The sequence below is a fragment of the Lissotriton vulgaris genome, chromosome 7 (genome assembly GCF_964263255.1).
Source record: "Lissotriton vulgaris chromosome 7, aLisVul1.2, whole genome shotgun sequence".
In the NCBI taxonomy this organism is placed as follows: Eukaryota; Metazoa; Chordata; class Amphibia; order Caudata; family Salamandridae; genus Lissotriton; species Lissotriton vulgaris.
The window spans coordinates 519,519,836-519,546,641 of record NC_141695.1 but is presented as its reverse complement, the minus strand read 5'-3'; the positions used below and the strand labels follow the sequence as shown (position 1 = coordinate 519,546,641).

General features: G+C 43.0%; 1 protein-coding gene across 2 annotated transcripts in view; it reads right to left on the bottom strand.

Annotated features, from left to right (window-relative positions):
• TBCD (tubulin folding cofactor D) overlaps positions 1–26,806 on the bottom strand; it is a 2,218,561-nt gene that overhangs the window by 2,131,370 nt on the left and 60,385 nt on the right. For both annotated transcript variants that reach the window (XM_086930600.1, XM_086930601.1), the window contains exons 3-4: positions 12,255–12,305; positions 5,784–5,881 (exon numbers count right to left, since the gene is read on the bottom strand). In XM_086930600.1, the coding sequence (XP_086786726.1) occupies positions 5,784–5,881; positions 12,255–12,305 (149 nt within the window). The remainder of the gene's footprint in view (positions 1–5,783; positions 5,882–12,254; positions 12,306–26,806) is intronic.

The following is a 26,806-nucleotide window of genomic DNA, read 5'->3' as shown; positions in this document are numbered from 1 at the left end:
GCTGGTTTGACCTGGGCAAACTTGATATTATATTGAATCCTAACAGTCCCAATCCTGTAATGTTAATTGATGAACAGAATGGAATTTCTTCTCTGATGTTAAAAAAAATTCCAAATGTTTTTTCAAAGGGCATTGGGAGGTTAACCAATTTTAAACATGAAATCCGTTTAAAAGAAAATGCTTGTCCTAAGGTGCATAAAGCTTGGAATATTCCCTTTGCTGTTAGAGAAGAAGTAAAAAATGAATTAGATGCTTTAGTGGAAGGTGGCATAATAGAAAGGATCGAATCGTCTGAATGGGTTTCGCTCATAGTAGTTGCCAGACGGGCCAATGGCAAGGTAAGACTCTGTATTGACCTTCGCCATCTCAACAATAATATTGTTGTAGATCAATTTCCCCTTCCCCGCATTTCTAAAATGTTATCTGTGGTTGGTGGTTCAAAGTTTTTTTCAACCATCGATTTATCTGCTGCTTACCACCAGATAGAGCTAAATGAGAAAAGTAAGGATCTAACTGCGTTTATTACACCATTTGGTTGTTTCAGATTCAATAGGATGCCTTTTGGTTTGGCGTCTGCAGCTGCAATTTTTCAGAGGGTTATGCAGGACATTTTAAAGGATTGCAAAAATGCCATCTGTTTTCAAGATGACATTTTGGTGTTCAATGATGACAAAGACAATCACATTGCTGCTCTAGAAGAAGTTTTAGGCGCACTAAATGTACATGGCCTTACCATTAAGTATGAGAAATGCAAATTTGGTGTTCATTCTGTAAATTATTTAGGCCATGAACTTTGTGAAGAAGGTATCAAACCAAAACCCTCTCTTTTAGAAGCCATTGAGTCTGCTCCTCATCCTCAGTCTAAGGATGATGTAAGATCCTTTTTAAGACTAGTTGAGTTTTATGCCAGGTATATACCTGATTTTTCATGTAGAACATATAATATTAGACAGTTGATTAAGAATAGAGTTACTTTTGAATGGTCAAATGAATGTGAGAAGGAATTTTGTGATGTGAAGAGTACTATTTGTTCTCCGAATGCACTTTCTTGTTTCGATCCATCTTTACAAAATGTCATTACTACTGATGCTAGCTCAAAAGGGCTGGGGGCTGTGTTTACCCAAAAAACTAAGGAAGGAAGAGAAGTCATCATTGCACATGCTTCCAGGGCTCTTACTCCTGCTGAGGAAAAATATTCCACGATAGAAAGGGAGACTTTAGCGTGCATTTGAGCTTTGGAACATTTCAGGGTGTTTGTTTGGGGTAAGGAATGTATACTGAGGAGTGATCATAAACCGTTAGTACGTCTTCTCACTACTGAAGGGATGTTAAGAGCTTCAGCCCGCATTGCATGCATGTCTATGCGTTTACAGGATTTTATTTATGATATACAATATGTACCTGGTAGGGAAAATGTATCTGCTGATTTTCTATCAAGGATGCCTTTACCCATTCAGGAAGATTTGCACAATGAATGGGATGATTTTCAGATCGCCATGATTCATGATGAGGGTCCCATTTCTATTGATCAGACTCTTTGGAGGGACAAATTTGAAGACGATGAGGTTTTAAAGAATGTGGCTAGCTACATCACTGGTGTTTGGCCTGATAAGAAGTATCTTAATTCAGAATTGAAGAGTTTCTGGGAGGTGAGAGCAGAGCTTTCTTGTTGTGAAAATGTCATTAAAAGAGGTGAACGCATTGTTCCACCAGTGGGTGTGAGGAAGATTATAGTTTTACAAGGCCATGAGGGTCATAGTGGCATGGTCAGGACTAAACAACAAGTTAAGCATTTGTTTTGGTGGCCAGGCATGGATGTGTTTATTGAACGATTAGTTAGGAACTGTGTTGTTTGTGCGAATTCTGACAAGTCATTAGTTACTCTTAAACCAAATATGGGAGTGCATACCATTCCTAGCAATCCATGGGAGACCATTGCTATAGACATTATGGGTCCCATTGGTTGTGATTCTAAGTACATCATTGCAGCTATTGACATTTTCTCTAAATGGCCCATTATCAAAATTGTTCATAAAATAGATACTGATTCTGTTTTGGGTTTTCTTGATAAAGTTTTTATTGAAGAAGGGCTACCAGTAAGGATTATATCAGACAATGGAGTTCAATTCAATTCAAAAAAGGCCAATGATTATTTTTCAAGGCTTGGCATAGTCCATTCTACCACTTCTTTATATAACCCGAGTGGGAATGGAGTAATAGAGAGGTTCAATAGAGTTTTGAAGGGTGCTATACAATCTGTTGGTAATGATGACAAGAAATCGGAAGTTGAAATTTTTAAGAAAGTCTGGATGTACAGAACGACCATGAATTCAATGACTGGATATTCTCCTTTTGAAATCATGAGGGGAAGAATTCCTAGAACTAAGGTGAATCCATCATGGTTAGTGAAGTCAACTTCTTCTAATGTGGATTTGGGAAAGGTTCAAGAGAATCTTACTCGTACCCATTGTACCAATAAGAAGTATTTTGATGGAAAATGTGGTTCTAAAATGGATCCTAAAGTGGAAATTGGCATGATGGTTAAGGTTAAAAAACCCTGGAAGGTCAAGAAAGGAGAAAGTTCATTTATGGGTCCTTTTGAAGTCATTGAGATCTTAAAAAACTCAGTGAGATTATCAGATAATAAAGTTTGGAATCTCAGTAGGATCGCTATTCTCAAGGCGGATAAGGATGTTTATTGTAAGGAACCTACTTTAAAACATTCTGATTTTTCATATTTGGATGAGGACGTAAGTGGAAACATTGTTTGTAGTGACATGGCTGCTACCCCTTGTTGTTCCAGTAGTAGTAACTTCAATCAGGATATGGGTGTCCAATCTCTTCCCCAATCTATTCATAGTCACAATGTTTCTTTACAGAGAAGAGCTACTAGGAAACCAAAGTGGTTGTCAGATTTTGTTGCTTACATGATAGGAAAATTTTAAGTTTTATTTATTTATTTTTCTTTTGTTATTGTTTTTTTTTTCTCTCTCTTTTGTTTCATTTTATAAGGGAGGAAGGTGTGTTGTGTTTACATGCGCGTGTATTTGCTCGCGCATGCATCTGGTGTACCTCGTGCATTTATTGTTATTTGAATATGCCTGTCTCGCTACACAGCACAGTGTATCATTTGAATATACCTGTCTCGCTACACAGCACAGTGTATTACTGTACATTCTATGTCATACAGTTATGGTGAAGTCAGTTACCGCTTACTCTCCGGAGCCTTCAGTTATGTTCCAGGGAGTGCTTCTTTATTTCCAATAAACTTACATTTATCATCAATTCATTTGTGATCTTTGACTCTACACCAGGGCATTTATAATGGTGCTGCTGAGCGAAGATCACGTTGGCATTGGAGCCAAAAAGGACTTGTGCATGCTGGTCTGTTACTGGCATGCTTATCTAGTGTCTAAAGAGATCGGACCGTTAACTGTACCAGCAGCATTTTTTAGATTTATACCAGCATTTGAATGTTTTGATCTACTTCAACGGTGATCATGGTGATTTTCCTAAAGCATCAGTGTCATGACATTCTACAGCTGGTGAGTTGCAGCAGCATGACTTGAAGAAGCTGGATAGGCTTAACATGATTTCACCTGCTTTCACTCTGCAGTCAACAGTGCACTTGTGTGTGGTAAAATGGATTCTGGACTCTGCCTATGCCGTGAGTACTTTTCTTATAATTAATGAGCTCTTGGGAGAGCTGTGGGGCGAGCGCTTGAAACTGCCACAATCTGCTTCAGCGCATGTTTGTAAGCGCAAGCCTCACCTGTTGTCTTCAGAGTGCATCGTTTAAAGTCTCTTGGGATTCCTTTCTCGAGCGCTGGCATGGTTGTCTCTCAGTCTGCTGAGCACATTCACCCTTTCAGACGCGAGGAGGATGATGTCATGGAAGTGCTTTCGCATCTACTTCCATCGCCTGAAGAGAATTACGCAATGCTATTGAAAGTATATTGCGTCCTTATCTTTGTTTGCTTTTCCAGGTGGTGGCATTTGCTGCATCCAAACATTTTCTGAGTGGTGGTGGGTTCTTCTGTGCGTGGATTCTCAAACCATATTTACGGGGCACCTTTGCTCCATTTGCCCATTTACTGTTGTCTGGTGGTGGACATTTGCTGCGTTCAAATTTCTCCTGAGTGGTGATGGGTCCTTCTGATACTGTTACTCAAACTACATTTAGAGGGCTTTTTCGCTCCAAGTTTGCATTTACAGTTGTGCGCAAAGCATTTTGTAGTTCTGGGTGTTGGGACACTTCTAAGGGCTCAAACCCATTTGCTTTTATGTTTAATGTGTTGCTTTCATTGTTGCACACATGTTTCAATTGTTGAATGGGGGTGCGAGTGTTAAGTCTTTCGATCTGTATTTATTTTCTCTTTATGTATTTGTTCTCACTTTCATCCCTCATGCCTCATTATTTGTTATGGTCTCCTTTAGGGAGGAAGGTGTATGGTATTCTGCTTTCATTATGTTTAGTCCTTTCTCTGTGTTTTGTACTCTGCTGCTCGGCCATTGTGTGAGTGATGTCACGGAGTGTTCTTGTGTGTTTAGTTGAATGTAAAGTAACTTGTATGAGGGCTGAGCAGCAGGGATACTGCTCCCGGTGGGGCTGATACTACTGCTGATACAACTATAACCATCTTATCATCAAATGTTCCTGTCCTGCTTGAACTGATGAATACATCTACCTTTAGATACAACTTCATCTCAGCCTACTTTCATATATGCATTTCACAAGACGGCTTTAGATTCCATAGTATCCATCCTTTTCATGATCTAAACTTACCCCAACAGATATAGGGAAGAGCTACAAGGAGATGCCTGATTTGACAATGTATAGGGTCAACTGACTACAAGAATGTAGAACAGCTTGGTTATTCACTGGCGTCTTGATGCAAAAACAGGCAGAGAACATCTTACATCCCTAAAACAGAGATTTTCAGGGGTATACGCCTACCCAACATTAACATGTGGAACTATCCAGTGCACCTCATCTGGGTATCATCAGTAAAGATACTATCCCGACCTTGTTACTAAAGCTAAGAGCGACACCTCTCTAGTATACCTTGGTATATTACTTTAGCTAGCTTAGGCACTAACATATCTGCATAAGTATGGCCGAATTCAGAAGAGAGGGCATTTACTCCCGAGGTTTCCCCCTTACCTAAATTCCCTATATCATTTTTTAATTTCTGCGATTATTTTGGTTATTTCAAAGCTTCCCTCTATTGCTGTCAAACTTCCTAGGTCTATTGTCCTAAGGTAGCCTCTACATTGCTAGGCGATTTATAGAAAACCACATTTTTTTTGCACCAGTACTACAGTCATTCTAGTTGTGTTTTTGCATAAGAAGTACAACGTACCACAAAAGATTAGTGAATCACCAGGTTGAGCAGTAACTTGAATATTTGGCTAATTACACCATTAAAACTCTATGGTCTGTGTTCCACTTTGAACTTTGTCACTTCATTAACCTTAGGGAGGTTTCAATCCCAGAGGACGGCTCTGTGTAATTCTGTTCACTTACTCGAAAGTCAAGCCGTTAGTATGCCGCAGAACTAAAGACCGTATTTTGGGGCTTTAGCTCACTATAGTTTTAAGAACGGACACTGAGCAACATGCACAACAGATTTTAAAAAAAGCTGGTGCAGGTCATTAGAAATACCTTTTAGCCTAAGTGACTGCTCTGCCATGGCATAGTGTGGTCCAGGCTACTGGAGAGAAGTTAGGTGGCCATGAGTTACAACATTTTAGCAAATAACAAGAAACAATGTGTACTGTACCTTTGCAATTAGATATAGAAATTTGAAAGCCAGGTGACTAAGTAAAGGAGGGGACCTTTCATCTTGAATTGTGTCCAGCAACAAATTCAACATCCACTCTGTGAATAAACACAGGAGAAATATTCAGAACACTGATTTAATAGTTCAAGGAAGACTCACCTGCAGCCGATTCAGATCAATATCTACAAATTGGTTTACAAAATTATAAAGCAAAAATATCCTCACTCATTCACTGGCTCCAGACAAACAATCTTATTTTCATTACAATTTATTACAATTTAATAAAGTGTCCCATGCTGTCTTATAGCGGTTTTAAATAGCAACGTGAAGTCCATCAAAGAGGGAAATCGTACAGAGGTAAGTCACACAGATGTTTTTAGTTCCGATTATGAATTCATGATATCTCAAACCTCAAATATATACGGATCTTAGTTAGGAAGAAAAGGGCCTGCAGCCCTACTCACAAGGGACATGATATTAAAATGGCTAACTAAAATATTAGTTTATTAATTACATTTGATGCTGTACCTATTTTTAAACATGGAAGCTCATAAACCGAATTAAGACAGAATTTTTCAACTTGTGAGTAACCTCAAACAGGACTCATTCAAAATGATAGTTTCCTCCAAAAAACAATCGATCTAATAAATGAATCAACTGCGACACAACCTGGTCAAAGAAGTCTTCTCACTATGCGCCTTCTCAACATTGTCAATTCTTTCCCTCAGCCTAGTAGACTCAAATCAGGAGAGAAGTGTCGCCTGCAGAAAAACCCAAAGCTGGACCCAGGTGACCTTGCTAACTTCTGCCCCATCGGACACCTATAGACAACTAAAGGAGCATATCTACAACAATCTTCTATTGAACGATCAATCCAGTTTCAGACTATGCTCCAGGACAGATACAGTTACTCTTCAAGCAGCTAGTGACACCCTCCTAATCAACTACCTCTGCACAGACAACCATCAATCACTGATTCAAACCCAAGAAACATGCCCAGGTTTCTCTGACAGTTCCACAATGGTTCATCTGCAACATCACCAACCGTTCGTATAGACAGGGGTACTGCAAGATCCCAAGAACTCCCCATCTCCTGCAGAGTATGCCAGACATCAATCTTTGTTCCTATCAGCTTCAGTCTCTATATGGAACCTTTTGGATCCATACTCACTGACAGCATCAAAATCCATCAATAGATCAATTGCACTCAACTCCACCTTAAACTCCCAAAAAATCTAATTCAGTGGATCAAGACCTGCGTCAAGCCCATCTAGAATTGGATGCCATGTATTTACTAAATGCTCAGCTCAACAAAAACAGAGTTCCTCCTGCTTGCCTATGGCGCCAAACAACAATAGATTTACGTTTGGCAATCCTAAAGAGCTGCACCTCCCAAATGACTGGCAATTCAAAATCTTTTGACACATGCCTCAATTTCAGAGAACACATAGCCAGAAAAAAACAAAATCGGTTGTCATCAGCTCTCCTCCAGAAAAAAAACATGAAACCCTTTCTCCTATAAATTGATTCAGAACAGTGCACGCCCAATCCTGACACACTGACCAGTAGCCTACCTGCCACCACTTTAGTATTCCTCAAGCACGTACTCACAATCGCATGTCTCAACGGAGGCTTGAAGTTAAACTACAACACTGACAGACACATGGCTTTATCTCTTGCCTCTTGTTATCTTAAAGGCAAACAGCTAATCTACAATACCATCAGAAATACTACCCGACCTCCTTGTCCAAGAAACCAACCACCACAGGAAGATAGTGCAATATGAGATCACTAGAATGGAGACAAAAAGTTTCAGTAAGCAATAAACCTTAAATGTAGACATTCTTGTTCTATACACCGCTTACACAGAAAACCATTCCCAGACATCAAATATGTGTAAACACTCCAGCAATTCAGGAGTCTGAAAACTGACCTCTTGAGAGAACACTATACCACACTTTATGAATGCTTCTATTATCTGCCTGTCTGCCAATGATCTCTAATAGTATTCCAGGGTTTTAACACTTGTTCATATCTTTGTTGCTCTTTTGTAGATTTGCCCACTCCTAATTCCCTTACATACAAGCATATATAGAATCTCTATAGTGGAAAATAATTTCTTAGAAAAAAGGCTTGTGAAATGCATTTTAAAAATTACCAAAAGCCTATCATAAAGGTATTGGGACTGTCTGTGGCTTCTATTCCTAACAAAAAGACTCAAAAACTTGTCTTCCAGCAACTTAATCAGTCCATTAATAGAAGCAATTTACAAAACCCTCATCACTCTGACTTCAGAGAGGGCCACAGGCAAGGAAACTGTCCTTCTTAACCCTGCTGAGAATGATCTAAGAAAGCTGGACTAATTAGAAGCAAGTTTACGAAGTCTCCTGACTGCAGCTTTTGATACTGTTGATCAAAATGCACTTCTGGGCACCATGACTACCAGATCGGGACTCCATAAAATGTTCTTGTTCAAATGAGACTTTTCATTTTAGAAAAAATAAACAAACATGTTTCTCTACTTCGGTCTGATGAATAAAGTCTAAGAACATATACTAGAAATACAAAAGGAACATGGGCTGAGAGTCCTACAGTATTAGTCTAAAAGCATGTACGTAAAGGGCAAACTCTGGGTTACAAGAATAATCAAATGCAAACTAAGCACAGACACCAACTGGTAGGCTAATGTGGGTTTCTGGAACAGAAGAACAAGTTATTTACCTTTGGTAACGCTTTTTCTGGTGGGTACAATATCTTCCTGTGGATTCCTCACCTTTTGAATACCCCCTACGCCAGCATTCCACGGGAAATTCTTTCCTAGTTCTCCCACGTCGATGAGGATGTCACAATCGACAGGCTCCGCTCGCGGCACCGTATGACCGCATCAGAGCCACAAAAGGACCTCGTCGGTGTGCTGACGTCAGTTTCACCCATTTTTTACGTGCCACCGAGGGAAACGGGCGGACCGACACATTTTCAAATATATACATAACATACCAAGTATAAACACATATGTAAAATCACAAATGCATAATCAATAAAGGCAAAGAGAAATGGCAAGGGAAAAGCATTTCTCATTATTAAAACAAACAATTAAAATTTTAAAAAAATTGGTAAAAGCAAGTGGACAACACGGAGGCGGGTAGGACCGTGAGGAATCCAGAGGCAGATACTGTATCCACCAGAAAAAGAGTTACCGAAGGTAAGTAATTGGTTCTTCTGATGGATACTTCTGCCTGTGGATTCCTCACCTTTTGAATAGGCTCCCAAAGCCGTACCTCTCCCGGAGGAGGATGTCCACCTGACTAGACCATAAAATCCTGCAAAACAGAGCGAGCAAAATGGCCATCGCTCCTAACCTCAGAGTCCAAGCAGTAATGCTTTGCAAAGGTGTGGAGGGAGGCCCATGTTGCTGCTTTACAGATATCAGAAACAGGAACACCTCTAGCCAAAGCAGAAGAAGTAGACTTAGCTATGGTGGAATGAGCTCTGATACCTTCAGGAGGATCCTTGGCCAGGGCGTAGCAAATCTTGATGCACAAGATAATCCACCTGGAAAGATTCCTCTTGTGTGCAGCCTTGTCTTTCATCTTCCCAACATAGCCCACGAAGAGCTGATCATCCAGCCTCAGATCTCTTGTCTGATCCAAATAAAAGCTGACAGCTCTCTTAGGGGCCAAACAATGCAGTCTCTCCTCCTCTTTAGAAGGGGGAGGATAGAAGGTTGAGATTGTTGGCGGCCACAAAAGGAAGCAGTCCTCCCAAATCCACGATATCGCTTGTAGCCGTATCCTGTAGACTGCACCTGGAGACCCAGAGACCCTGCTCTCTTTAAAATGCTTTAAGGCTGAATCCGCCTTTGAACCAAAGAGCTGTGACCCATCAAAGGGCAAATCCAACAAAGTCGCCTGAACATCCGCAGAGAAACCAGATGTTCTAAGCCATGCCTGTCTCCTTGCAGCCACAGAAGGCCCCATCACACGAGCCACAGAGTCGGCAGTGTCCATGCCCGACTGAATCACCTGACGTGCTGCAGCCTGCGAATCCGAAAAGGCTTCTAAGAAATTGTCACGGCTTTACTCAGGCAACTTCGGGGCCAATTGCTCAACTGAGTCCATCAAAGCATGGATATATCGTCCAAGAAGGCAAGTTGCATTAGTGGACTTAAGTACCATACTCGCAGAAGAAAACACCTTCTTTGCAGCTCGCTCCATCTTTTTAGAATCCCTATCACCCAGAATGGTAGGGAAAGAACCAGAAGACTTCTTCGAACAAGAAGCCTTGATGACTACTAAACTTTCTGGCTTAGGATTAGATGATAAAAAGCCAGACCACCAGGGGCAGGCCTGTACCTTCTCGAGATGGAACGAGAAACCACAGGAGCAGATAAAGGCTTCTGCCACACCGCCAGGATTGGTTCAGTTAAAGCATCGGTAAAGGGAAGCAACGGCTCAGAAGTTGACAAAGATGTGTTTAGAACTTGGTATGGAGCGATGTCCTGTACAACACCTCCGATTTGCAGATCGAAGATTATATTCAAAAGAAGTATCAAGGCCACTAGCTTCATGAAGGCCTTCAAACTCGTCCATAGAGTCAACAATCTCCACTTCCTCCTGATTCTGTGCATATTCCTCCTCTTCAAGGAGCCTCTGCGTCTCTCTCCTAGAGCATTGTTTAGGTATAGGCGTCGGGGGAGCCACATGCTGCGCCGGTGAAGACATCAACGGAACTCCGGCTTCGAACCTAGACGCCAATCTAACTCGCGGCGGCACCAACTCAGCAGCCGAAGGACTCCGAGGAGCCCGAGTGGAGGATCTCGGCGCCGGGAAATGCCAAGCCAGAGTCGACGGCAAGAATGGCATGAAGTGTGCCTGGGGATAAAATTGAGGAACCCCTAGGTTAAAGGCCAAAGGACCCACGGGGCCCAAATGCGCGCCGGATGGAGCAGAGGCTCTGGCAAACATGCCAAACATCGCATTGAGAAAATGCGAAGAATCTTACCCAGGAGCAGGAAAAGGAGCATATGGATCCGTGCCTTCCTGAAGAGGAGTCACCTGAGGTCAAACTGGAGGCTGCAAAGCCGGGGACGGCGCCCACCCAGGTGATGCCACCCAGCCTGGAGAGGACTCCCTAGGCGCCGGGGATGTCGCTGGAGTGGGTGAATCTTCATGCTGCAAAGAACCTTTCAACGCCAAGACCCTGCAAACAGAGATGGAACCTGAGGAGAAGGAGATGGAGAGATAAAGTCCTTCCTACGAGGTCGCTCAGCCGGAGTCGACGACCTCGAAGCCCTGGCCTTCGAAGAACGATGGTGTGAGCTATGTCTTCTCCTAGATTTCTTATGTTTATTCGACTTCGAAGTGTGAGAAGATGAAGACTTCGCCCTCTTCCGACCCCTCATCTCCTTCTTGGCTTTGGCCATGAACAGCTTGGCTTCACGCTCCTTAATCGCCTATGGATTCATCTTCTGCACTTTTCGACGTCATGGTCCGAAGATAAACACCAGAGGCAGTCATCGTGCGGGTCTGTGATTGATATATGCCCGCCACACACACTGCAGGGTTTAAAATCAGTCTTCCTAGAAGTAGTCAACAGGAACAAACAATCAAGAGATACAAAGTTTTCTAGTTGAAAATGGAGAGCCCCTAGAAAAACCATTAAGAGTCGATGGCGCGGAAAAAAGGGAACTGACGTCAGCACGCCAGCGAGGTCCGTTTGTGGCTCCGATGACGTCATATGGTGCTGTGAGCGGAGCCTGTCTATTGTGACGTCCTCATCGACGTGGGAGAGATAGGAAAGAATTTCCTGCGGAATGCTGGCGCAGGAGGTATTCAAAAGGTGAGGAATCCACAGGCAGAAGTATCCATCAGAAAGAGGAGTATTATAAAATGAATGGATTCAGTAGCAGGACGACTGATATTCAGAAATGTAAAATCTATTTCAGTCAAGAAAGCGGAGCCTTGGGTCTACAGAGCATCAGATGTGGTAAATATTTTATATAGTAGAAAAGTTAAATGACAGCTTTGAGGGGTATCCCTGCCAATGTATGGAATCAGAGAAGGTGTGAATTGTTTACATTTCCTTTTGGGTTTTTGTGGGTTTGTGCGCTGAGCAAGGGTATTCTAGGTGCGCAATTTCACTCGTGTTCATGCATTTTCTTTCAAGTGGGGGAGTTTTGGCGAAAGCTGTGGATCAGTACAAGTATGTCAACACAGATGAGAGTAACAACAGGTGTACAGTAAAGATGCAGTAACCAATGCAATAAGATAACCAAAAATGCAATTAGAAATATGTAATGGTATCGCTTACAAGTGTATGGTTACCAGTTGCAGCTGGCAGTTTTACATGCATTATCTGTCCCCTGTTGTACACTCCAACTTGCTAGATAGTCTTTGAAGGGAGCCTTGCATTCTCAAATTCTCCAATACATGCATGATTCCCTCCCACCAGCCATTACAATTGGTAGCATACCTAAGTGTGGGTCCAAAAGATGAGGCTGTTCTTGATATTTGTCCATAATAACTGAAAAAAAGACACAATTTTAGTTTAGTCAATACACAGATAAACTCCCTAATAAGAATGACTTGAACATTTGTTCTGATGAAATACACGAAGAACAGTGGATGGTTAGGGAAAGTCTCAACAGAGTGTACTCAGAAACAAAAAGGAGAAAGTCATCCTTGTTGACTCCTAGGCATATTGTTTAGTATTCTGGTGTATGCATTCTTCTGTTCCATAGCTGCCATGTGTCTTAGGTGGGTCTGTAGCTGAGCACCTGCTTCCAGTTTGTTATGTGCCACAGGAGGTGGCAGAGGTCCAGAAACCACAACAATTTTTCGCCTCTAAGTATAGAAACAAGATGCTGATGGTCACTAGTTAGTGGAGGCTCAGAGGTAGCATATTGCTTTCATGACTAAGAATGGAACACCGCAACGCTTGCACTGTTTATCGGTGAGGTCACAGCTGTGAAAAATTGTTTTAAGATTCTACTGCTTCCTCCTTAACCTTAATGGAGGTCAGACACAGCATATTAAATTCAATGATCTCCACTATACCTAGACAGAATGCAAGCTCAAGTCCGTCAAGAATTTTCTGATCTTATTACCAGACCTCACCATGTGATTAGTAAGTAGCTTGAAGATACCTGCTGATAACCAACATTTTAAAATATGAAATTTGGTTTTAAGTTTCAAGCCTGGTTTGCAACTTGAAATTTTCCAGACATCATCTGTACATTTCAAATGCAGCAATGTTGCATAATGAGGTGGCAATTGGTCCATACCTTATAGATAAATTATCTGGATAGACTTTACCGAAGTATCTTCAAATTATCATAGAACACATGTTGTTTTAATAAAGGTTAATTCTTCTCCGAAGCACAGTTTGGGTTTCACTCTTCCTTAGTTAAGTAAGCTTTCAGTTCAGCTTTGTGACACATAATATAACTCTATTAGTTGATTCCTGCTCTTTTGGCATTCTCTCATCTCCTTAATTATTCTACACAGTTGAGTCTCATTTGATACACTATGCGAGGACTTGTTCCTGTGTTTCGCTCTCCGAGAGTACATGTTTTAATTTCCAATAGATTGGCTCTTTTGACATGCCATGTTATTCTCGAGTAATTGTAGTTGTACAATTCACTTCTCTTGTAAAATATGGGCTATATGACTGAACTTGTTCTACTGTTTGAAACTGTTTAAATGGAATACGTTGGCTGGGTGGGCGTATTGCCAAGTAGGGGTTCAACTGTGCTTTTTGTTTTACGGTGATAGTCAGTTGTTGCAGAACATGAACATCTGTAGCTGATCCCGCCTCTTTACTCAGAGCCAGATGTGGGTAGGTTCCATTTACCGATTCCTTAATAGCGATTATTACCGAATCGCTATTAAGGAATCGGTAAATGCAATGTAGGTAGGAATCGCTAAAATATTAGAGATTCCTTAACATTCCTTAATAACGAATCAGTAATACCGATTCTTTATTAGGGAATACCTACCCATTCATTCCTATGGGCCAGGAGGCCCAGAGGAATGACTGGGAAGACATTCACTATTAGAGATTCGGTATAACTGAATCGTTAATAGCGGGAGGTATTTCAAGGGTGCCCGGGTGTCCAAAGGACACCCTGTTGCACCCCTGAAATGTGCATGTGTGCACATGTGGAGCACATACATGCCCTAAGGGAATGGGTGTGTGCCACATGGCACAGAAATAAAAGCAAAAAAGTGCTTTTTGTAAGGAAATCACTTTTTACCACCAACTTGGAGTTGGTGGTAAATAGCGATTCCTTAAGGCTGAGGTGCACTGTTTTTAGTGCTACCTACATTGCATTTAAGGAATCGGTATTACAGATTCCTTAAATGCAAGAGCAATAAGGAATCGGTATTAAGGATTCGGCATTTACCGATTCCTTATTTACTGATTCCTTACCTACATCACACATGGCTAAATACCGGTCGGTAATGCTGAAATGCACCGAATTTCGGCATTACCGACCGGTATTTAGCCACCTACATCTGGCCCTCATGTCTTCACGTTAGTGGTTCGTATTGGAACTGCAGGTTATTTAGGGAAGCCATTTCTTCCTTTTACTGCCAAATTACAACCATTTCATGCTGAAATCTCAGCACAGTTTTATCATAATGAGCACTCATAGTACCAGTATATATTCTCAGTCTGCTTCCTGCATTGAGTTCGACAATCAAAGGCAAATTCATATTTTCCTTGAAAAATGACATGCTGGGCAACTGCTACAACCATTTGATTCCAGCCACTCCATTTAAAAAGAAAGTCTGACGGTTTTTATTTTGGCTGAACCGATCTGTTCATTTAACCCCTTCACTGCGGCAGCTATTCTGCCGCAGTGCTAAGGGGGCGGGGCGGCCGCGCGGCGGCCACATGCTGGTGACGGAACCGCTCCGTCACCAGCCTCGGTTGAGCTGTGCTCATGACGGAGCGGTTCCGTCATGGCCCGCCCCGGAACCGCTCCGTCATCAGCACAGCGCACCCGCAGCTGATGACGGAGCGGTTCCGTCATCAGCATCGAACCGGTTAAACTGCCACGATATTTTCAGTTTCAGACTTTGTTTAACTCTGGAAGCTTTCACCGGTTTCTTTCTCACGTTCTCAGAGAATCATGTCATCTTGCCAGACTTCTTTGAGTTTGGGGTTGTTGCTGTTACTGTCAGACGTTGCAGATGAGCTGAATGATCGTGCAGGCCGTCATAAAATTGATCCAGTCAGAGAGATCCTCATTTATTTTCCTTTCTAAGCACTACTCAGAACAGGTCAATAGCTTGCCAGAGCTGTACCACCTTCCTGATGCTAACCTTTCTTTAGGACAACTATCAACGATTCTTATTTTCTGTCTGTCGCAGTCTCTACACATCTTTCATAGGCTTCCTAGAATACTGTAAGTACTCTTCAGATACTTCAACAATATTGCCCCAGGTGGCCGCCGTTCTAAGAGACATTAGGGTGCCCCATCTGACAGCTGCAGACAACTTAGCCACATCGTTCTCCCATGTTGCTCGCAGGGCAGAGAAGGTATCTGGTTAGTTAGTAATTAGGGATTAGCAGAGTTCAGAGATATTTTTTCCGAATGCTCAAATCTATCTTAGCTTCTAGGAGATTAAAGTCTAAAACGTCATCAGAGTCTTTTAGGTAAGGAGGCAAGGCATGCTCAGCATCAGATATTTGATTATTTGTGCTCTTTGAGGGTCAAACTACTGCTGCAGATTTGCATAGCCCACATTTAAGATTGCAGAACTTCATCTTTCAATCGAGTGATTCCTACTAAATCCCACCAGGACTTGGGGCAGGCATATTTCACCATGAGAATGTCTTTTCTGTGAGCCCACTCCTTCACCAAATTGCTTCAAGCATCAGGCAGAGTTGGCCTCAATGTATGTAATGTGGTTGTGCATGATTGCTCATTACCCAACTCTGAGTGGTATATTTTGGAATGGCTTGTGACTCATAAATCCATTCATTTATAACCTATAGATGGGAAGCCTGTAGTAGGACAGCATATCTGTCATGTTGATGCCTCCATCAAACTGAAACTTAAAAGACAGTTGGCCACTGCCATGCGTGGGGCCTTAATGTCCCTGAGAAAGTTCCTTAGCAGTGTATTAGCCTAAGAGGCCAGTATATGAAAGGGGTAGGTTTGGGTATAATATAGCATTTGGTAGGGATACCACTTGCTACAGGATTCAAGAGGGATAACAGGCGGGGGAGGAGTACTATGTGAGACATTTTGGAAGAGAATCAAGGAGTGGTGGAATATTGCAATGTAATGCTACCTCATGTCATGTTATGCTACGTCAAGCCATATTATGCCATGCAATGTCATTTGTAAAGCGAGCTATTACCGGAAGGTGTCCTGGTACTTGAAGAACATTGACCCCCGGTACAGTAGGAATACTAATGCAGGGAAGAAAGTTGGTCTTTCATTCCTTGCTAAACTGAAGAGAAATCTAAAGAAAAGAAGACTATTCTATAGAGAAGCTGTTACTATGGAAAATGCTCATCCACCGTACAAGATTATTTAAAGCAGGGGATGTTCAATGTCCGAGAAGGTGCAGAAGAATGATTGCATTAAGGTTTCTCTAAAGCAAAGAAGGTGATCATGTCAGAGTTTGGTCGTGTTGTCAACAAAGCTTTCTAACAAATGCCATAATAATGAGTTTTGGAAACAAAACCAAAGTAAGGAACACAGTAATGAGGAAACTGATGGCCGCATATACAAAGAATGACAACCCAAATGAGGCTATTAGATAGGCAAAAAGACCAATGTAAAGGTTGAAAAGGGTGAGACTCAGAAGATCACTGAGGGACACCGCAAGGGACAGATTTAAAAGTGGATCAGCAACTGTCCAGAGAGACTGCATATGTAAGTCCGCTAAAAAGGGAGCAAAAACAGTTTCTCTAAGGCCCAAAATACACATAACTGTGATTAAGATGAGCAAGATGTCATGGGAGACGGTGGTTCTTCCACTCTCATCCAAAGTGAGTCTGCTGTCATTTGTATCTGCTATTAACAAGGTCTCTGTGGTTAAACAAGAAAGGAAACCGAACTGTTGTAAATTTAAAAGAGCACACAATTCCAGGAAGTTGCTGATTACCACATCTTTGTTTTTCTAGCAAGAAGAGAGACTGGTCTATAGTTTGAAGGGATAACATGGATCCAACAAAGCCTTTAGAAGGGGAATAATCACTGCAGAAATATGGAAATTGGCCTGTAAATCGCAAATTGCAACAAATCAAGTGAATGGCTGAAAGGAAAGTGGATAACAAGGTTTTTACAATCTTCACGGTAATAGCATCTAGTGGTGAGCCAGAAGAGATTGCGTTAAGAGCAAACGTAATATCCTCGAGATACGGTTCTTTGTATGTTATTCAGTCAAGGATAAGGTGGACTAATTCATAACAGACAATAGTGAGGGATATGTAGATGGGTCGTCCACGCACGTGACGTCAGCGAGGTCACATTAAGTCCCACCCCGGCGCGCCTACGTCAGTTTTCTTCTGAGAACTTTTCCGCGCCACAACGCAGAGACATCAGACAAAACTGTGAGGGTATAGGAACAGTGTGCGAAAGAAAAAAGAGATGGTGGGGAACAACACCATAAAGGTGCAGTGCCAAACACTGCAGTACCCCATGCAGGGAAAAGAATAAGAACAACAACCCTACCAGCACAAAGATAGCCCCCCCCCCCCCCCTGGAGTCAAGATCACATGAAAAGTGTCATGAAAACCTAGAACAGGACCACAACCCCAACCAATTACAATGAAGGGGAACCAGTTTGGGACAAACAAGGCACAACAAGACTCCCAGACAGCCCCAACACAGAATGTGACGACCCCTGTAAGACAGAAGGGCAGAGGCCCAACCAAAAAAAAACCAACCTAGAGGATAGCAGAGGGGCCACGCACTGAAGACATAGCCACCCACAGGGAGGCGAATGCAGAAGACCAAGCCAAAGGGTCCTCGCAGAACAGGTAGGAAGGGCGGGCCGTGAAGGAATCTGCTGATAATCCAAAACTGGGTATGGGTTTCCAGGCAGTAAGGCCAAACCCTGCCTTAACTACTATTCCAAAACTGAATGCCAATACTGCCAAGTAATTTCACTGCACTTATTTGATACCATGCATATGGGCAACACTGTATGCAAGGAGGAATTTATCTCTCAGAATTAATCAATTCAAATCTGCATTTTATTTGCACAATTCTTCTTTTTTGTATTTTTTCAAAACATTTTTTGTTTCAACGATACTTTTTGAAGCACATTACAAATGAACATTACAAAAGATAACCATGTCACAATTTACCTATATATACCATTCATACCAAAAGACATTGCAATCATACCGTGAACACATTCAAACTACTAACAATATAAAAGACAATACATTTTTTGTACAATTATATACAATTCAGGAGAAAGAAACCATAGATATGCATTTTTAGATATGAATCACTTTGATCAAGAGATTTGTTTAGTTATCTTATGGTTTTCACGTGGGAAACGTGATATAGAGGGGTCTACGCGTTTCAAACTCCTTAGTTTTGGAGTTCTCGTCAGGACCAATAGCTGTGAATGACAAAGAGAGGGGACCTGTGTTAATGTATGAACTATTTCTGCATAAGCCTACTTGGGTTCAACACCCACTTCTCTGCTTCTTACCTCTCTAAGTGTAGCAAGATGTGCCTCATGTATTCATCATATATCGCGGAGCGGGACCACCTATGTTAAAAATATACACGTTTATTGGAGTACCTTTCTAATGACAGCGTTCCGTTACAGGCATGCTCTACCTCATACTTACTGCTGGCGTGATATGTTTCTCCTTAGTTCTGTAATGGGGAAAGGACAGGGATTCTGTCAGTGACATGTGTTTAAAGTGGAGCTAAAACTCACATGCGTATCTCGGCGTTTCTTACCGGATAGTTGGGTAGTAACGCCGGAATTATTTGCTCTGTGATGAATCGGATTGGTGGTCACAGGGCGTTTGTGGGGGCCAAGAGCAGAAATGTCTTAATGTATATTTGTGCGCGGTGAAAGCAATTCATCATAACCTTCATGCACTTTACGGGTTTCAACTGTGCTTCGTAGCGAATCTTACCAGTTAATGCAAATCTGTACGCCGGGATCTGTGTCTGATCGGGCGCAGAGTCGTATAGCGTCTGTGGGGCCAAAAGCGAAAATGTCTCAATATTTGTTTGCGCATTAATGGCAAGTTCAAGTATTCTCAGTGCAAGTTTATGGTCGTACCTTCAATTCGCTGTGTGCTCCGTTCGGGTCCCGTCTTCCGATCTAGTAGTGAAGACACCCGATGGTGTTTAAACTTCCTGGTTTAAACGTCACGTGACTTCCTCGTGTATTATGGTCGCCATGTTTGCATGGTCAAATTGTCAAATGTCTATACCTGACATTTGTGTCTGTGATGCATTAACTTGGTATTCCTTGAGGTCCTGGTTGCTCTATTGTTAAGTTATGTTATTAAAGAAAAAACGTATATAATTTTGCGATCGATCCCGGTGGTGTCTCAGTTGGGGGCCATCTTTGATAGGGGACCTGTTCATCAATTATATCATCGGTGTCAATGTTTTCTTATAGCTTGAACATTTCAGATAATTCATTTAATCCATTGGTGGCCGTATTAAATCTGACAATCATTGATGCCTCTTTCTTAGACAATTTGATGTCTATATCTCCTCCTCTAGGGTCTTGTTCCACCTTAATCAATACAGTCCATCGGAAATCATTGTCATCATGATTTTTTAATTGCCAGTGACTGACTAAGGGGGCGTTAGGTACCTTCCTTTTTATCCTGGATTTGTGTTGTTGTATGCGGGAGCGTACCTCCTGATTGGTTTTCCCAATATATAGGAGGTTGCACGGGCATTTGATCCCATAAATCACATATTTTGTTTTGCAATTCGTAAATTGCTCATGCTTCCACGATAATCCATTGTGTTTGAACACTGATCCCTCTTCGGTTGATTCGCAGCAATTACATCCTCCACATTTATGGTGACCCATCACTGGGGGTAAGCCCATCATGCTTCTTAAATTGGTGGGTGGTTTTGTCGGTAATGCAGCTCTCACCAATTTATTGGCCAAATTGGATTCTTTTTTGAAGGCGAATAGTGGTGGTTTTTTCAGTTCTTCGCTCAAATTTCTGACCAAATGCCAATTGTTGTTTATAACCTTTTTTAGCATATTTGAATTTGGGCAATAAGTAGTCACTAGGACTATTCGATCCAGTTTCTTTTTTGGGTTTTTTTCCAGCAGATGTTCTCTTGGAGTCCACCATGCTCGTTTCTTGGAGCGGTGTAAAAGTTTCTTTTGGTACCCCCGGTCCATTAGATTGTTTGTCAGTTTTTCAGCATGTTTCTCGTATTCTTGTCTGTCATGACAATTTCTCCGAATCCTAAGGTATTGTCCGTAGGGCAAGTTTTCTTTTAGGCTACGGGGATGATTGCTGGTGAAATGCAACAGTCTGTTGCGATCTGTTTCTTTTTTGTGGAGAGTAGTTTTTAAATCTCCTTCATCCGAAGGGTATATCTCCACATCTAGAAATGGAATTTTGTTTCTGGAGTAAACGAGGCTGAATTTGATCTCTTGAGTTCTGTTGTTAAGCCATTGATTAAACAACTTTAGTTCTTCCTCAGTGCCAGACCATACGAAAAAAACGTCGTTGATGAAACGACTCCAATGTTTGATGGCATGTTCAAATGGATTATTTTGGTAAATGAATTTTTCTTCATAAATGGACATGAAGAGGATGGCTAACTCAGGGGCAAATGGACAGCCCATAGCTACTCCTCCTGTCTGGAAGTAGAACTCTCCAGCAAAAAGAAAGTAGTTGTACTTTAAGGCAAACTGTGCTAGCTGTATGATGAATTCTGTTGGAACATGTTCCGGTTTTTCTCGTGTTTCCAAAAAGTATTTCAAAGCCTGTATTCCTTCATCTTGTGGAATTTGGGTGTATAAGGATGTTATATCCATAGTGACCAGCCACTCACTTCTTGTATCAAATTTCACATTTTGTAGTCTGTTGATGAAATCAGTTGTGTCCCTAATGTAAGACTTCACATTAGGAACGAACGGCTTCAAGAAAAAGTCCACGAATTTGGAAATCGGTTCCATCAAGGACTCACACCCGGATACTATGGGTCGTCCAGGTGGAGCACTGGTGTTCTTATGTACTTTCGGGAGTACGTAAAAGAGTGGAATCCTCAGGTGTTTTATTTTTAGATATTCAAACTCCTTTTTTCCAAGAAATCCTTTTTGGTAGGCTTCATCAATAATGAAATGCAATTGGTGTTTTAATTCCATTGTGGGGTCTTTGGTCAGTTTGCGATAGCACTTGATGTCACTTAGTTGTTTTTTGACTTCATTCAGATACAATTGGCGGTCCCATATCACGATTGATCCTCCCTTGTCTGCTTGCTTTATTACTACAGATGTGTCTTTAGTTAAGTTTGTTAATGCTAAAGACTCTGATTTCGTGATGTTATATTTCACCCACTTGGTCTTTTTCTCCATTTCTCCAATTGCTGAGAGGATGGTTCTCTCGAAAGTTAGCAATTCCTTGGGTGTTTTATAATTGGGGGGGCAAAAAGTGGATTTGTTATGAAGTCCAGTAATTTCCATATTGGTGGTGGTTGGATTTTCTGTAAAGTACGTTTTTAACCTGATTTTCCGGAAAAATTCAATAGTTTCCGTTTTTAATTTTACAAAGTCGGTCCTTTTGGAAGGGACAAATGTAAGTCCTTTCTGGAGTATATTTTATTCATCCTTGGTTAAGACTTTATTGGAGATGTTAAAAATCAGTGAGGGCGTCAGTTTTGTAGTTCTGACGTCTGGTTGACATCTCCCATGGTTGAGTGTATCTCGGCTTCCCTCGTGGTTTTGTTTGGCCTCTTCCTAAAAAAGAGCCCTGTTGGTTTTGTTGGAAGGAGCCTCTCCTGTTATTCGTTCTTCTCTGTTCTGTGTTCTCTCCTTCACTATTACTACTTGATGATGATGTATCTGAGAACGTGATGTATTTTTGGAATGATCTTCCCTGATTCTCTTGTAGATATCTTCGGGAATCTGGCCGTGAGTAGAAGTCTTGTTGGAGATATGGGTACACCTTTTCTATATTAAAACTTTTTTGGTCTTTTTCAAATTGATTAGTTTTCTGATTAATGGTGTAGTCCTTAAATTCACTGATTTCTTTGTCCACTTTATCCAATAGTCCTTTCGCATCCGATATCAGTTCGTTGGTAGAGATGCTTGTTTGTAACTTTTCAATTTCTTCCAATTGGACTTTTGATAGCCTATGGGCTGTCTCAATAGTCAGGACCATAAGGTCCCGACTACACTTTGTTTCAATGAAACTATATCCCTTTTTATAGATGGGGTCCTCCGTGAATATTACTGGTATGTTCTTTATTTGTAGACCTCCTGGGATGGTTCCTGCTCTTAAATGTTGGAGTAGGAAATGACCATGTAGGTCTGTCCGGATCTGTTTTTTCCTTAATCTTAACAGTTTTTCTGTTTCTGTTTCGTCCCCAACGGAGACACCACCGGGATCGATCGCAAAATTATATACGTTTTTTCTTTAATAACATAACTTAACAATAGAGCAACCAGGACCTCAAGGAATACCAAGTTAGTGCATCACAGACACAAATGTCAGGTATGGACATTTGACAATTTGACCATGCAAACATGGCGACCATAATACACGAGGAAGTCACGTGACGTTTAAACCAGGAAGTTTAAACACCATCGGGTGTCTTCACTACTAGATCGGAAGACGGGACCCGAACGGAGCACACAGCGAATTGAAGGTACGACCATAAACTTGCACTGAGAATACTTGAACTTGCCATTAATGCGCAAACAAATATTGAGACATTTTCGCTTTTGGCCCCACAGACGCTATACGACTCTGCACCCGATCAGACACAGATCCCGGCGTACAGCTTTGCATTAACTGGTAAGATTCGCTACGAAGCTTAGTTGAAACCCGTAAAGTGCATGAAGGTTATGATGAATTGCTTCCACCGCGCACAAATATACATTAAGACATTTCTGCTCTTGGCCCCCACAGACGCCCTGTGACCACCAATCCGATTCATCACAGAGCAAATAATTCCGACGTTACTACCCAACTATCCGGTAAGAAACGCCGAGATACGCATGTGAGTTTTAGCTCCACTTTAAACACATGTCACTGACAGAATCCCTGTCCTTTCCCCATTACAGAACTAAGGAGAAACATATCACGCCAGCAGTAAGTATGAGGTAGAGCATGCCTGTAACGGAACGTTGTCATTAGAAAGGTACTCCAATAAACGTGTATATTTTTAACATAGGTGGTCCCGCTCCGCGATATATGATGAATACATGAGGCACATCTTGCTACACTTAGAGAGGTAAGAAGCAGAGAAGTGGGTGTTGAACCCAAGTAGGCTTATGCAGAAATAGTTCATACATTAACACAGGTCCCCTCTCTTTGTCATTCACAGCTATTGGTCCTGACGAGAACTCCAAAACTAAGGAGTTTGAAACGCGCAGACCCCTCTATATCACGTTTCCCACGTGAAAACCATAAGATAACTAAACAAATCTCTTGATCAAAGTGATTCATATCTAAAAATGCATATCTATGGTTTCTTTCTCCTGAATTGTATATAATTGTACAAAAAATGTATTGTCTTTTATATTGTTAGTAGTTTGAATGTGTTCACGGTATGGTTGCAATGTCTTTTGGTATGAATGGTATATATAGGTAAATTGTGACATGGTTATCTTTTGTAATGTTCATTTGTAATGTGCTTCAAAAAGTATTGTTGAAACAAAAAATGTTTTGAAAAAATACAAAAATGAAGAATTGTGCAAATAAAATGCAGATTTGAATTGATTAATTCTGAGAGATAAATTCCTCCTTGCATACAGTGTTGCCCATATGCATGGTATCAAATAAGTGCAGTGAAATTACTTGGCAGTATTGGCATTCAGTTTTGGAATAGTAGTGAAGGAATCTGCGGCTAGAATCGTCTCTACCAGACACATCGTTACCGAAGGTAAGTAACTCATACATCTGATAGAGACTACTAGCCGCAGATAGAATAGATACCCTAGCCATACCCGAGGGGAAGGAGCGTCTGCAAGAGGACCCCACCAGCCTGGTCATAACAGAGGGTCCCACAGGGGACAAGTCCCAAAGACAGGATTAGGAGCCACGTCCCTCAGGCAAGGGGAACCCCCACAAGCAGAAGACCACCAACCCCGAAGGAGATGCGGGAAAGGAGAAGAGAAGAGGCTGCCCATCCTCGCTCAGCAGAGGAAACAAGGCAAGGTGAAAAGGAGGACAAGGCAAGGCGAAAAGGAGGCCAAAGCACCCTACGCCCATATAGAACAGCAAAACGTCCGCCCAAGGCCAAAGGAAGAGGAGCACCGAAGGAGAACAGCAACTTCGAGACTCCAAGGAGAAGAGGCAGAGCAAAGGCAAGCCTCCCTTCACCGTATACACACCCAGCGAAGAGGGCAGCCGAGCCTAACACAACCAGAAGGCAAAGTCCAGACAGAGCGGCGCCGTCCGCAATAAGCAAGCGGAAGCTGAAAACGGCAGCTCTAGGTCACCCAGGAAGAACCATGCAGCGCCCCTCAGGAACAGACTGCACCCGAAAAGGAACAAGAACTCAGGGACCATCTCATCCCACAGGGAGGAGAGGTAGAACTGAGTGCAAGGCATACTGAAAGAAGAGGACAAGGCAAGGATGACTGTCCCACCAAAGTGCCAAGAAGGCACAATGGTGCAGAAAAACAGTAGGTCAGCACCAGCAAGTGCAGCCAGAAGCCGAGAGCACTGCGAAGGATGCTCCGAGAGCAAGCCAGACGTCAGCCGACGACTGAGAGCAAGAAGGCGAGAAGAGTCTGGACACACTCCAGGGAAGAGTCCGCACCCACAGTCCAAAAAGAAGTGGAACCAGGCAGAACCAAGACGCTCGGCCGCAGACAGCAGGCCAGACCAGGCGAACAGCGCAGTGACCCCGAAGAAGGACACCCCGGGCGCAACTCAAGCCATCAGCAAGAGGATTGCATCTGCAACATACCTTAATGCCACGGAAACAGAGGCCTAAAGGCAATCACAACTCCCCAGCGCATAACAGAGCTATACAACAACTACCACTGCACCACATAGGGCATGTTACGTCCCAAAACATGAGAACTTCTCGGGAACAAACGTCTGCAGCAGAGGACAACAGAAAATACCTGTGGAAAAACCTGCAGAAGGCTTGTTAAGCAGCCAAAGAGAAAAAACAGCAGGCCTAGTCTCAGGGCCAGCATGGTGTAAAAAACCCAAAGCAAACACAAACAGTCAAGAAGGGCCGGCCAGCAGCCAACAGAACCATAGTCCCAACAAGGAGGACTTGAGTGGCCATGAAGGACACAGAACACACAACTGGGGCGACCCGCCCCAACGGAAGAACACCTCCAAGAACCAGATCAAGGCACAGGTCACTGAGGGGGGAGAAGAAAAAGAAGGAGGAGGAGGACGCAGCCTCGCCAAGAAAAGCACCATCGCAGGGAAAATCCACCAGCCATTGCCGAACATTCTCCGGGAACACACTGTCTCGAAGCCAGGCATGGCATCGAAGGGCAACCAAAGAAGCCATGGCCCGACCCAGCACGTCCGAGATGTCCAGAGCGGAGAGATGAATAAACGCCGCCAGCTCCTGGCCATCCAACACATGGTGCCTCAGATCAACACAGGCACCCTCCTGAGAAGCAGCAGACATAAGGGACTCCGCCGAGACCCACAAACAAGAAGTGGCCCTAGCCAGGACATACAGCATGTTAAGGGCCCGCAGAGCCGCACTGGTTGAAGCAAACATATTGCGCCCCCAGGAGTCCAGCCAGCGGGCCTCCCGTGATGGGGGAGACAACAGCAACGGCAGAGATGGAAAGGCATTTTGCAAAAGGGGGCCCCTGGTAGAGGGGTGAAGGGAAAGACACGCTGGGTCACGCAGTGCCGGACAGTTACGGTGTAGAAGGTGTTGGGGCACTGGGTCCCCCGTGGCGGGACGGCCCCAAGTCCCCAAGAGAGAAGAATGGAGTGAACCCTTGAAGGGAAGCAGCAGCTCCCTACCACCAGAGCCCTGATGGAGAACTTCCAGAAGATGATCCGCGGGGAACTGGGTAGCTGGATCACCCATGCACAAAATTCCTATAGCCGTGGAAAGAGAGCGAGCGAAGGCGGCACCCGCCTCCGTAGGGCCCCGCAGAGGGGAAAGCAGCTTGTCAGTAGGCGACGGCTGCAAGCTAAGACGGCCATCCCCCAAGCCAACCGGAGGGAGCAAGGGCCATGTCCGGAAAGAAGGAAGAGGGACCGAGGAGTGGGGGACCTGCGGCTCCTCTGGCGAAAACTGTGGCCGCGGAGACGGCGTGGAGCCGCCTTAAGAGACGACGGGGAAAAAGCCACGATGCGTCGGCCCGTCTCCGGGGAGGATGACACCAACAAGCGTCGAAACTCTGGAGAAGAGGCGTCCAAAGAAGAGTCAAGGACCCAACGCCATCCTGGCGCCGTAGAGTCCGCAATCTGAGGCAGGACTTAGTTGTACGACGCCAGGGAGACGCCGGAACGACCTCCACTGCAGCGCCGTGAAAACCAGTGTAATTGGTTCTCCTTTTAAAACCTGGTCAGGCTTGCTGGCCATCCAACTTTATTCCAATGATGCAAGACCTTCCAATTAAAAATGGTTACCAATATACCATAAATATTTTCTCTTTGCCAACATGTTTCGTTGCTAATTATTCCAGCAACTTCATCAGGGCTAGTAGGGGTTCTGTATTCTCAGTCTTCACTCTGACATGTTCCCATGACCTGATGGTTGCTGAGTTACTGCATACCTACAACCATCAAAACGCTGGACCCCGTGTCACAAGATCACGTGTCCTCCGGGTGGCTATTCGATATCTAGCCCCCAGTGCCATACCCAGTTCCATACCATACCA